The 13,860-nt window shown below is 37.8% G+C and overlaps 1 protein-coding gene across 1 annotated transcript in view; it reads right to left on the reverse strand.

The window, feature by feature from the left end:
* The window catches only part of LOC143019545 (propionyl-CoA carboxylase alpha chain, mitochondrial-like), a 57,743-nt gene extending 44,047 nt beyond the window's left edge, over positions 1–13,696 (reverse strand). The window contains exons 1-5 of the mRNA XM_076175267.1: positions 13,553–13,696; positions 7,211–7,405; positions 5,201–5,311; positions 4,559–4,727; positions 3,285–3,523 (exon numbers count right to left, since the gene is read on the reverse strand). Of these exons, the coding sequence (XP_076031382.1) occupies positions 3,285–3,523; positions 4,559–4,727; positions 5,201–5,311; positions 7,211–7,405; positions 13,553–13,624 (786 nt within the window). The 5' untranslated portion in view covers positions 13,625–13,696. The remainder of the gene's footprint in view (positions 1–3,284; positions 3,524–4,558; positions 4,728–5,200; positions 5,312–7,210; positions 7,406–13,552) is intronic.
* Positions 13,697–13,860: the final 164 nt, after the last annotated feature.

A 13,860-nucleotide genomic window follows, 5' to 3' on the forward strand; every position in this document is an offset into this window, starting at 1 on the left:
AGTTTTAGATACTAAGGCGCAAATGTAGTGGGAAAGGGAGGAGTGGGAGTGGAGGTAGAATACAGATTAAGAGAAGTGAGTAAATGCCTTGAGGGACTAAAAAGTGTATCTTTTACTAATCTTTCTTCACTCATTGTTTCCATATGTCTAAACCATCTCAATACTCTTTCATCAACCTTATCTGCTATTTCCTTTTCTACCCCAGTAAGTATATTGATAAAAATGTAGCTGTGCTCAATATTCCTAGATAAGAAGACTTCACTATGGCACTAGGGATTTTGTTCTAATGCCAGACAATTTCAATTTAACTGCACGAACATTAAGGGAAATGAAATCTCAGAACAACTACCCAACCTAAACATAATAAACTCCAGCAGACATCACATTACACAACCTCCCCAGCACAACCCTAGACATAGCAATGTGCTCACCTTCACTCCAACCAAAACATTGCAAAGTATTCATGATCTCCCCTCTGGTCACTTCCCCATAAAGATCACCCGAGCTAAATACAGTCAGCCATGAATTTAATGGACCCCCATTTAACAGATTTGGAGGTAACAGACAAAATCCAGTGACTCAGAGTAAATATCTGAGTACATACATACATATACCAAGGCTTTTTCCCCCTTACAAGGGAGGTAGCCAAAAAGAAAAAGGCATAAAATCATTCCCACCCATTCCATCCCTAAATACACTCCCCTCCACCCTCCCTCTCATCTTAGCACCTTCTGAGTACCCCCACTATACAATTATAGCATATCTAGAACCCATCTTCACAATCAATGTTAAGTCTTATATTACATACATACATACATATACCAAGGCTTTTTCCCCCTTACAAGGGGGGTAGCCAAAAAGAAAAAGGCATAAAATCATTCCCACCCATTCCATCCCTGAATACACTCCACACCCCTCCACCCTCCCTCTCATCTTAGCACCTCCTGAATGACGGGTCATCCCTGCACCTTGTCCACTGCCCTGGGTCAGAAGCAGTGTCGCAAGACACAGCACATCCACAGCAAGGCCGCTTCATTAAATCGGCGACCCCCCCTCTCCGTCCCCCCATTGCATAAAATGAGAGGACAGGGAGAAATCCCTTCGGGCTGCATCAAATTTTGCTCACACATACTACCTCATCCCCCATCCACCTGCCCATTCCACCTCATGCTATCACAACATCATCCATATACAACCATTCTCCATTCACCCCTGTCTTCTGTCCTCTCCCGTCCTTCCTCAACAGACATTCCCCTCTTCCCCAAAGCCCCCTTCACCCCATCCATCCACCTCATCCTAGGACGCCCCCTCATGTTCACTCCCTCCACATCTGCCTTCCACACCTCTTTTACTAGTCTTTCTTCACTCATTCTTTCCATGTGTCCAAACCATCCTAATATTCTTTCATCAACCCTATCTCCCAGCTCCCTTTCCACCCCCGTTCTCCTCCTCACCTCCTCATTTCTCACACTATCTAGCCTAGTAACCCCCATCATACTTCTCAGACACCTCATCTCAAACACATTCAAACTCCTTCTCTCTTCTTCTCTTATGTTTCTGCCCCATACAGTGCTATTGGCACAATCACTCCTTCATACAGTCTCCTCTTAGCATCCATTCCCAAATGTCTATTCCTCATTACACTCTTTAATCCACCAAGGCATTTACTCGCTTCTCTCAATCTACATTCTACCTTCACTTTCACTCCACCTTTCTCTGCCACATTTGCACCCAAGTATCTAAAACTATCCACTTCCTCCAGTCGCTCTCCCTTAATGCTCACTTCCAGTCTACTGCCACTTTCACCCCTTGTACATCTCATCACCTTACTTTTACCCACATTTATCTTTAGCTTTCTTCTATCACATACTCTCCCAAACTCTGCCACAAACTTCCTCAATTTACAAGTCTTATATTGAATTACATTAAATATATTGATTTTATCATATCTACTGGACCAATGGTGCCAACCCCCCAGCCCCTTCCTTATATCCACTGAACTGAATGATGGGTGTAGATATGAAAAGACTTTTCTCTCTCAAAAGTGGGGTGACTGAGTCCAAACATACACCCACCTTACACCCATTCATCACCTCTTCCATCTTAGCATTTTGTTGATAAAGGGTTGTTCCCATCCCTTTACCACACTGCCTGGGTATAAAGCAATGAAGCGAGACACTGTATTTACCTAGTTGTATTATATGGGAAGGGGAGCTATGCTAGTGGTGACCTGTCTTCATATCTTGCAACATCTAGTTTGTTCTTAAATTTTTGTATGGTGTTTGCACACACTATTGTTTCATCCAATTTGTTTCAGACATCTACCACTTTGTGAGGAAAGCTGTTTTTTCAGATCTCTTCTTTAACTGTCCTTTTTGAGTTTCTTCTCATACCCCCTTATCTTTATTCTATCCCACTTTAATAGGTCATCTCTGTCAAGGACTTCCATGCCTTTCGTGATTCTGTAAATGGCCAATAGATCTCATCTTTCTCTTCTTTGTTCCAGGGTTGGTAGTTCCAGTTTGGACATTCTGCTGAGGGGCCCAACAGCCAGAGCTGGTTTACCCCTACCATTTCATGATGGGATGACAGGTGGTGATGGATACGGAGCTGCCTAGTGTAGACCTTATGGTCTCTTGCAGTCTCCTTCATTCTTATGTTATTATATGGTGTCATCCCCTAAGGGTTGCACCCCAAATGGAGGTGAGGGGATTGATACCATAAGGTCTACACTAGGCAGCTCCACATCCAGGGAGAAGATTTTCTCTGCCATCTACTTTGCTGGCTACCACTAGAAGCTACCTGTCATTGGTCCCATCTGCTGATGATAAAATTATATAGTACAGTACCACTCTTGAGTCAGGGATGTGTTATGTCGCCCTGGCTGTTCAACTTATACATGGATGGGGTGGTGCGAGAGGTAAATGCAAGGGTGGTGGGTCAGGGTTTGGAGATGTTTAAAGAAAATGGAGAAAAGTGGGAGGTAAGCCAGCTGATGTTTGCAGACGACACTGCGCTTGTAGCAGGATCAGAGGAGGGATTGAGGAAGTTGTAAGGGGGAAAAAGCCTTTGGTATATGTATGTACCACTCTTGACATTAATGAAAATCTACACTAAGATGAGAGGGAGGGTGGAGGGGTATGGAGTGTATTCAGGGATGGAATGGGTGTGAATGATTTTATGTCTTTTCCTTTTTGGCTACCTCCCTTGTAAGGGGGAAAAAGCCTTGGTATATGTATGTATGTACACCATAAAACCATCTTAACCACATATAACCCACTTACTTGAATTTCAATATGCCTAGGGTTATCCACAAACTTTTCTACTAAAATGCGGTCATCTCCAAAGCTTGACGCCGCTTCCTGAGTGGAAAGCTTGAAGCCCTCTCTGGCTTCGTCATCATTCCATGCAATCCTCATGCCTTTCCCTCCACCACCAGCAGAAGCCTTGATCATCACAGGATAGCCAATGTTTTGGCTGATTTTAACACAGTCATCAGCATCTTTCACAATGCCATCAAATCCTGTGTGGCAATGAAGATTGAATTAGTAGTCATCCTTTCATTTACTCACAACCTCTTTACATTCACATCCATCTTTTGCACTCTCTTTCCTGCTTGACAGTCATTCTGCTTGCATGCAAGCATCCCATCCATCCACCTCATTCTTGTTTTCAAGTTCACTCCATCTACTTCTGCTTCTCACTCTATTTTGGTAGTCTTTCTTCACTCATTCCTTCCATATGCTCAAACCAACTCATCATTCTTTGATGTACTCTATCTGATGTCTCTTTCCAATTTAATTTTCTACTTAATATCCACATTGTATCCATTCTTGTAACATTTATATTTCTCAAATGCTTCATCTCAAAACCATTCAGACTTGTTCTCTCTACCTCCTTTATATTCCAAGTCTCTGCTCCATAAAGTGTCATTGGTCCAATTCATCCTTCTGCTTGCATTCCTCTCCAAATACCTACACTCCTAACTCTTTTCATTTTGCCAAGATATTTACTCACCTCCATATCCATTCTTCTTTTCAATGCATCATTCTATCTACATACCTGGGGCTTCTTCCTCTTTACAAGGGGGGTAGCCAAGTCAAGGCAAACACCCACTCATACTATCATCCACTATCGTCCACCACCACCCTTGTTCCCTCTTATCTTAACTTCTCGTCGATGAAGGATCATCCCTGTCTCCTACCCACTGCCCGGGTCAGAAGCATCAAAGGACTCCAAATACTTAAATTTCTCTATTTACCCCCTTTCACCATTCATGCTCACATTCTAACTGTCACCATCATAACTCCTTGTACATCTCATCACATCCACTCTCAAATTTCTCCTCTCACAAAAACTTTCAAACCAGTCACCAAATGCTTCAGTCTCTCCTCCACCCTCACCCACCCACTCCAAACTTGAACTTAAGAGAGATAGGATAATTCCATAAATTATATTGCCTTTCCCTGAATTGGTCCAATATATAATTTTTACTTTAGATATATCTTTACTAAAGGCCCATTTCTCCCTTATACAGTAAATGGGTCAACACACTCACCAGGAATAGTATTTACTCCAGCAGCCATGGCCAAACGCTTTGACTCTAACTTATCTCCCATTCCTGTGATAGCTTTGGCTGACGGCCCAATAAAGGATATGCCATTATCTTCCAGCTGTTGTACAAAGTCAGCATTCTCTGACAGAAACCCATATCCTGGGTGCACAGCCTGGATTACAAGAGAGACAAATTACTTATATTGCAAAATTGTTAAGATAAAAAAAAAAAAAAAAAAAAAAATTACAAAGGAGAAGCATGCCGGCAGGAGACCTTTTGGTCCATAACTAGATCGGATGTGGATTTTTTTTTATAATAATGATATCTAAATAAAAGAAAAATAAATGATAATGAGCTATAAAGATTCTAGACTTATGTGTAATAAACACTTTCTTCTAACATTAGTTGAATTCAATCTGGATAATTGGAATGCCAACATCTAAATTATAAATGGAGAAGAGCACTCACAGCCCTTACATTTGTGGACACTATAAATTGCTTGGTTAATCATTGATAACATGTGAACAGACTGGATTCCATACAACAATAACTTCATGTCATCAGTCTAAATAATCATATAAATTTGGTAATATCCACTGATTCATAATAAGCATGCAGTGCTAAATATTACAACCTCTACATTACCTGAGATTTGGTGGACTGGATGGCATCCATAATATTGTCTATTCTCAGGTACGAGTCCTTGGCCTGGGCAGTACCAACACACACTGCCTCATCTGCCAACTTCACATGTGGCTGGAAAAGAAGTACCATTACATATCACTATTCTTAATAAATCAAACAATATATGTATTCAAAAGCCCTTTTACTTTATACATGGGAGGGGGCTAAAACAAAGCAGATACCCACTCCATATCCATTCAAACCTTCTCAATGCCCCTCCCATCTCAGCAACTCCTGTCCTCTGCTACACTTTTTGGGTTAAGGGCAATGTATTGAGGCACAGGACATCCGCAATAGGGTCCAACAGCTGAAGCTGATTTACCCTTACCACCTCATCATATGACAACAGCCCCCGCTCATCCATTCAGAAAATTTACAAAGCATACATATCTTGGGTCCAGTCTACCCACCAAGTGCTATCCATCCATCTGAAGGTGAGGATGGTGATGGATTTTGAAGATGGGTGCTGGGGGGTTGATTATTCTTTTTGATATACACTTCACATGACCACTATTTGGAGGCACCCCCATACAGCACTAACATACCCAGGGATCAACAATGGGAACTTTCATGTCATGGTCTTACGAGATGAACGTCAGGGGAAATGTTCTTCCTCCAGGTACTTTCCAAACACCATCAACATCTGAGGGGCTGGCACTTAGTCTCTAAACTGAGCCTAAGACTACTTTCTTTCAACTTCAACCATTTTTCCTCCACTTTTTCACATGGGGATCAGCTGACAATTAGCAAGTGCTCCCTCCTCCTAGCCAGTGACATAAAAATATTTTCACATTTATACAACAAAGACAAGATCTCAACATTTCATACTGTTGAGATCTACAAGAGTCTGAGACACTGTTGATTCCTAAACATTCCTGAAGGAATAATAATTTTTAAATTCCATCTGAAAACTTGTATGTACCTACAGTTTTCTCACCCCTTACAGAGTGGGTAGTTGAGTCAAAGCACACCCCTACACAAAAAGATGTACTGTACTCACCCACTCTTCTCAAGTCAACATCTCAGGGATAAAGGTGTCTTGGCTCTCACCACACTACATGAGTTACATACAGAGCAGTGAGGCAATGTGCTTTCACAATAGTTCCCAACAGCTGCAGCTAATTTACCCCCACAATGTCACCATATGACAACTCCTTTCCTTTTCCACTTAAAAGATGAAGGGAACATCCCTTTCAGCCGTGCCATACAATCTCAACCTCCTTTTGCATATTCCCATCACTTGCACTCTTTCCTGCTCCACAGACAAATCATATGCATCAAAAGTACTTTTCATCCCATTGATCTCATTTCAGGTCTTCCTCTTATCAATTTATCAATCAATCCATATACTTGGATCTCTTGTGCAGAAAACCTGCAGCATTAAAGAACATGACTCCAGCCACTGGCTTGGCCCACAGGTTGCTCAAGGAAGAAACTTTTTGTAGTTATAATGTTTTCTGAGATGAGTGAGTGCATAGTAGTAAAAAATAATATTTTTTGTCTTCTGTATGGGGGCTATCTGATACATAGTATTTTTTCCCAGGCCTATTCTGTAATGGCATTGTTTCACTGGTGGATGATGACATGTGTATAGATAGGATAGTCTTGTTCTTGTCTCTTGGAAATGTTTTCTGTTGTAGGTTTGGTTTATGTCAGGGGGTACCTGGTTTAGTATCAATTTCCTTGGTCTTGACAATGGACAAACATTGAGTACCTGCATGAGGTATCCATCTTCAAACCCTATCCACTTCCTCATTTTCATTTGGACTAGGCCCAAGATCTCTATCAACTTTGTCTGTATTTCCTCCACCTTTCAACACAAGGGGAGCTAATGACCAGTGGTTCCTCCCATCTTTTCATTACTTTTAGTCAATCAATCCATATATTTGGGGGGGGGGGGAGAGAAAGAGAAAATCTAACTGAAATTTACTTTCAACATGCATTTAAAACAAATACAGCTTGCCAACTTACTGCATTAGAGTCCACATCCGAGTGTATAGCTACAGTCTGGATCCCCATCTTCTTGGCTGTGTGAATAACTCTGCATGCAATCTCACCACGATTGGCTATAAGGATCTTATTAAAAGTTTCTTCGCTAGGGTCTATAGGATCTGTTGTATATATTGAACACAACCGTACTGCACTGCTTCCAATACATCTTCTTCCCTGGGGAAAAATATTTGAGAATAAAAGTCAAAGTACCTTATACATTACTAAAAAAAGTCTGATAAAAAAATACATAAGCTATAGCTTATATATATATATATATATACACACACACGTCGTTCGAAGTGACAACGAAGTTTGGACTCCAGAAAAATCTACAATTTTTGTGGATCCCAACGATGAGGGAGTACCTGTGTTGTATTAATAGAGAAGGGGAAAACTCGTGGTGTAGTGGGAAGGTAAAGAAAAAGGAGAAGGGGAGTGATTACTGAGGAAAATATAAGGAAATGAGGAAGGGGAAGATTGGGCCCAGGAAGTCAGACGGCATGTCAACAAGAGAGGGGCAGACGACAGTAGTGAAGTTGAAGAGATTAGTAAAAATGTAAAAATTAGAAATATCGATAAGAGCAGCACAATGGAATGTGAAGATAATCATTTCCATGGATTTAATGAGGGAGGAAATGACAACCTCCCCCGACTAGTAAATCTAGAGGAGAAACTAAAAGAAATGAATGAAACATGGGAGGTTAGGTTTAACCAATTAATGCTAGTTACCCAAAGAGTTGATAAACTGGAAGAACTAAAGGAGAATCAAAACCTAACTAAATAGAAGAATTAAAAAGACAGTTATGAGAAGTAAAGGATGAGAATGAGGAATTAAAGAGGAATAATAGAGAGAATAAAGAGTCCATAGCAAAAGAGGTAAGTGGTTGGAAAAAAGTACAAGAGAACAATAAAATGGAATTTAGAGGTATAGTGGAACAGCAGATGAAAGAACAAACTAAGGACACAGTTAGTGATGAGGGAGAAGGAGAATATAGTAAGAGACTTAGCGGATAAAAAGAAATATATAATTATATTAGGGATGGAAGAGAAGTATAATCCAAATAGGACTACATGAATAAAGGAGGAAAAGGAAAAAGTAAATAAGATATTAGAAGTAGTTCAAGAAGATGAACCAGAAACAGGGAAAGAAATAGAAATATATAGACTAGGGAAATACAATACAGATAAGACCAGACCAATTAAGGTTAAATTCAGGTCACAAATGACAGCAGAGAATATCTTAGCAAAAACAGGGAAACTAGCAGACAGTGATCAATATAAACAGGTATGGATAAAAAGAGAAACGAATAAAGAGGAAAGAGAGGATGAGAAAATAAAAAGACTAGAAGCTAAGGAAAAAAACGAGAAAAGGGCAATCAGTAAATGAGAAATTCTATTGGAGAGTAGTGAATATGAAAGTGAGGAAATGGTTCATTGCAGAGAAAAACAGAAGGGAAACAGAAAACAAGATGGAAGTAGCAGAAAATTAAAAGTGTCTTACACAAATATAGATGGCTTAATAACAGGCCTGAATGAACTGAATGATTAACTGAAGGAAAAAGAACCAGACATAATGGAAATTGTAGAGACAAAATTGAAAGGTCCACTACCACCCAACAGTGTAGGACATGGTGCATATAATTATTGGATTAGAAACAGAGAGGTAAAACAAGGGGGTGGAATTATGTTCCTGACTAAGAAGGATATGAATTGAATTGAATTGAATTTTTTTAATTGAATTTTATTTGGATACAATCATACATACAATAAGTACAATACATATAAGACTCAATATTATACATAGTACATATAATTGTACATCCGAGGATGGCACAGAAAGTCAAGAGACTTATTTCCACTGTGGTCCTCATATAAAAACTAGGAAAAGATTGTCATAGTAAAAGCTAGGTTATAAGAAGTGTAAATTAGGATTATAAGAAGTGTAAATTAAACATATAAACTATTTTCTTCAGAAAGAACAGTGTCTAAAAGATAACAATTAACTGATTTTTTAAAACTACTTTTAGATACAATTGATTGAATGTTGGTCGGTAAAGAGTTCCAAGCAATAGCACCAGTGTATTTGAATGTACTTTTCCCTAACAAACTATGAGGAATATCACATATGGAAAGAATAGAGATGATTATGATGAAAGTGGAGGACATGGATGGGAAGAGCAGAAAGTTTGTAGTAAATTATGTGCCTCCTAAAATGGCTTTGTGGGAAAAGAAAGAACACAAAAATATGTTAGAAGACACAAGGATAACACTAAATAAGATAATGGAAGATGGAGGAAGAATAGTTATAATGAGTGACTTTAATTGTAAAGAAACCTGCTGGGAAGAGATGACATATGGGGAAATGTACTACTTGTTTGATCATAAAATGTACAATGACACAATGGATACAAAAGAATACTAGGTATAGAAATGAGGAAGAACCATTGAGACTGGATGCAATAATCGCATCAGAACCCGAAATGGTGGACAAGATTGAATATAATAAGACACCAATAAGTAAAAGTGACCAAATATTGGTTGAACTGGAACTAAATGAGGAAAAATACATAAAAAAAAAAAAAAAAATATATAGAAAGGGAAGATTGAAGTATGATTTTTTTTTTTCTTTTTATAAAATAAGAGAATTCTTTAAAAAAGCAGACTGGGAAAGAATACACAAGGAGGAAACAACAGTATTAGAGAAATGGAATATTTTGACAAGAGTTTATAAAGGAGTGGAAAAGTATGTTCCAAGACAAAAGCAAGAAAAAGAATATGTAAAGTGTTGGTACAACAAAAGATGTAGGGAGTTAAAAGACAAAAGGGATAAAGCTTGGATAAAATGGAAAAAAGACAAAAGACCTGAAAAATGGAAAATATATACTAGTTATAGGAATGAATATGTACAAGTGTGCAGAGAAGAAAAGAGAAAATACGAAAAAGATATCATAGAAAAATGTAAAGATCAACCAAAACTATTTTACAGATTTGTAAACAACAAACAAGAATTAGAGAAACTACAACAAGGAGGAGTTGAATACACAGAGGAAATAGATATGGCAGAAATTATGAACAAGGATTTCAAATCTGTGTTTACGAGGGAGAATATACAACCTAGATATATTGAGTGGGAGGAGAAAGTCTCCCCTATGAAAGAGATGGATGTATAAGGAATGAAATAATGAATCACTTGAGTAATCACGGTCAGAAAATCGCATGGACCAGATGAAATGGCAAACTGAATTTTGAGAGAATGCAGGAATGAACTAACAGACAAAATACATAGTCTAATAAATAGTTCATTGAATGAAGGAAAAGTTCCAGAAGATTGGAAAAGAGCAAATATAGTACCAATATATAAAGGGGGAAACAAGGAAGACCCTACTAATTATAGACCGGTCTCTCTTACAAGTGCGATAGCTAAAATTTGTGAAAGAATTATCAAAACTAGATGGGTAAGGCATTTGGAAAAAACAACATACTAAATCCAAGGCAATTTGGATTTAGAGAAGGATGATCATGCGTCACAAACTTAATGTGTTTTTATTCAAGGCTAATAGATGTAATACAAAAGAGAGATGGATGGGCTGATTGTGCATTTCTAGACCTGAAAAAGCTTTTGATAAGCTGCCACATAAGAAGTTGCTAAAGAAATTAGAAACTGCAGGAGGAATACAGGGCAAACTGCTGAAGTGGATGGAAGACTTCCTGCATGAAAGAAAAATGAGAGTGGTGATAAGAGACAAACACTCTAATTGGGATGAAGTGATAAGTGGAGTTCCACAAGGAACAGTTCTGGCCCCAATAATGTTTGCTATATATATTAATGATATGGATAAAGGAATTGAAAGTTATATAAGCTTCTTTGTGGATGACACAAAATTGTTGAAAAAAATTAACACTGAAGAAGACTGCGAGTTGCTACAGAGTGATCTCAATAAAGTATGGAAATAGAGTAGGAAATGGGAGATGGAGTTCAATATTAAGAAGTGTAGTACAGTATAATGGAATTTGGAAGAAGTAAAAAAAGAATAGTGGAATCATATAAATTGGGAGAAGAAATTAAAAAAGTAGAAAATTAGAAGGACATGGGAGTCATTATTATGAATAATATGTCCCCTGAGAAAGATATAAATAAGATCTTTGGAGAAACTTATAATCTAATAAGAACAATCAAAGTGGCATTTACATACCTGGACAAAGAAATGGTGAAGAAAATACTAGTCACTTTGATAAGACCAAGATTGGAGTATGCAGTGACATGGTCAGCAAGTACAAAAAAAAAAAAAAAAATGTATAACAAAACTTGAAAGAATACAAAGAGCAATTACGAAATTGGCACCATCACTCTCAGAACTATCATATGAAGAGACTCTAGCAAAATTTGAGCTACAAACATTAAAACAAAGAAGAGAGAAGAGACTTGATAACTATTTACAGAATCATGAAAGGCATAGAAGCTATTGATAGAAAGGATCTAATAAAATGGGATGATAGAAATAGAAGAGGACACAGAAGGAAAATCATGAAATACAGTTATAGAAGACCTAAAAAAGAACATCTTTCCCCACAGAGTAATAGACATTTGGAACAAGTTAGATGAAATAGTGGTGTGTGCAAAAACAATACACGAATTTAAAAACGGTCTTGATAAAACGAGATATGAAGACGGGACACCACGAGCATAGCTCCCCTTCCCATAAAATGCAACTAGGTAAATATATATATATATATATATAAGTTGGACAGGGTCCATTCCAGATATGTTCTCTTCCCTATGCTAAACATGTCAATATGAATTACCAACCATTAATTTCATCATCTTATCACCAACTTGTTGAATTACCTTCGTTTAAAAACAGAAGGGCCTGCTGGTAATTCTGTCATATCTAGCATAAAAAAAAGGGAAGAAGTGAGGAGCCCAAACCATGAAGTACATAATTGTGGCCAAAGCCATCACCTTAGGTCTATGTGCTTAGACTGCAGGGGTAGGTCATTGTCACTGCTGGGAATCAGAGAGGACTGCAGGATTCAAACCCACAACTGAGTGAATACAAGACCAGCACATTTCTGATTACACCACCACTGCACAATAGGACGGAGTACAGTAAGTCCTCGTTATACAGTGCATATGCGTTCCTGAAAACCTTACCGCAAATAGAAATTACTGTATACCAAACGGTGTGGTGGCCGTACGGCATGGTGGCACTATGGTACGGTGTAAACAAAACACGAGCGGATACCGTATCTGTGAATTTTTCTTACTGTAAATAGAATCGAGGGTAGTAATTCCCAAATACCATAACTGTGAATTTACTGAATAAAGAATTACCGTATAAGGAGGTCTCATTGTAGTAATTCATATTTCTTGATTGGACCACTTGGAGACAAATAGAGACAATCTGTAGCATAATTCAGAAATATGCTGCAATGGCAATGCTGATCCCAATCATTACATAATACCGTAAATTAGCATACAAATTTAGAGAAGTGCAATGCAGGGGTAAATGTTAAGTATTACATAAGAAGTCTGGTAGTCCCATCCATATACATGATATGCTCCTCTACCCTTTCCTTTGGCCTTACCACATTATATATTATTAACATTACAAATTTAGAAAAACATATTTGAGTTGGAACAATCATACAATGACAGTCATACTGACAGAGATTATTGATACAGTTATCTTTATTTCAATTACCAGGCTTACATACTTCAGCTTCACTGAAACTTTCAAAATAAAAACGTACACTAGCAAAATAGTTTCACCTAAATGGTTATGTTAATGTTTGTTTTATTTTTTATCTTGAATCGGATACACAAATATAAAAAGACAGCAATCGGATCCATGGATATATAAATACAATTTATAAAATTGCGAGGATGACACAAAAATAATTTGAAACTTATTTCTATTGTGGACCTCTCGAAAAACAAAGTATACAGATATTTTTTGTATTGATAATCATAATTGTTATTGTAGTAGAATCAAGAACCTGTTCCTGTAGACGGTGGCATCTTTACTAATTAGCCGTAGCTTTATTATGGGTCCAGCTAACCAGTCTATTATACTTATCATTTAATCTAATTGAGCATATAAAAGAATGCCAATTCCCTTCTAAAAACCATATAATCATACATTTAGTTATATTCATAAGCTGGTTTCTGCTGTGGTGGAAGTACTAGTTGCTTATTGAATTGCAGACGACGACATCTAAATCACGTTTTCTTCGTCTATCCAGTGATGATTCTAACCAAGAAAATTAAGTCAACTGCCCTACTTATAGAATTGTTATTTGTGGTCAAGAAAATGTACCTACTTGGCTTAACGTAAAAGATGCGAGTATTTTTCTTGTCAAGAAGGATCCTTTCGTCGTTATGTACGCTGCCATGTTTGCTAGCAGTGTTGTCTACACGATTGCAATTTGTTTTAGGTTGTTGGATGAAATATATAATTTTATTTTTTAACTTCACTGCATCAGATTATGACAGGAGCGGAAGTATTCTTAAGTTATGAATTAACTTTGGGACAAAAATTAGGTACTTTAAAGTTTATGTTATATACTGCAGACAAAAAATCAACCTGTTCTATGGTCATTCTTATATAATTTACCTGTTGCGTAATTAT

This window comes from Oratosquilla oratoria, chromosome 37, assembly GCF_046742065.1.
Source record: "Oratosquilla oratoria isolate Oo_2021 chromosome 37, ASM4674206v1, whole genome shotgun sequence".
Taxonomy (NCBI): Eukaryota; Metazoa; Arthropoda; class Malacostraca; order Stomatopoda; family Squillidae; genus Oratosquilla; species Oratosquilla oratoria.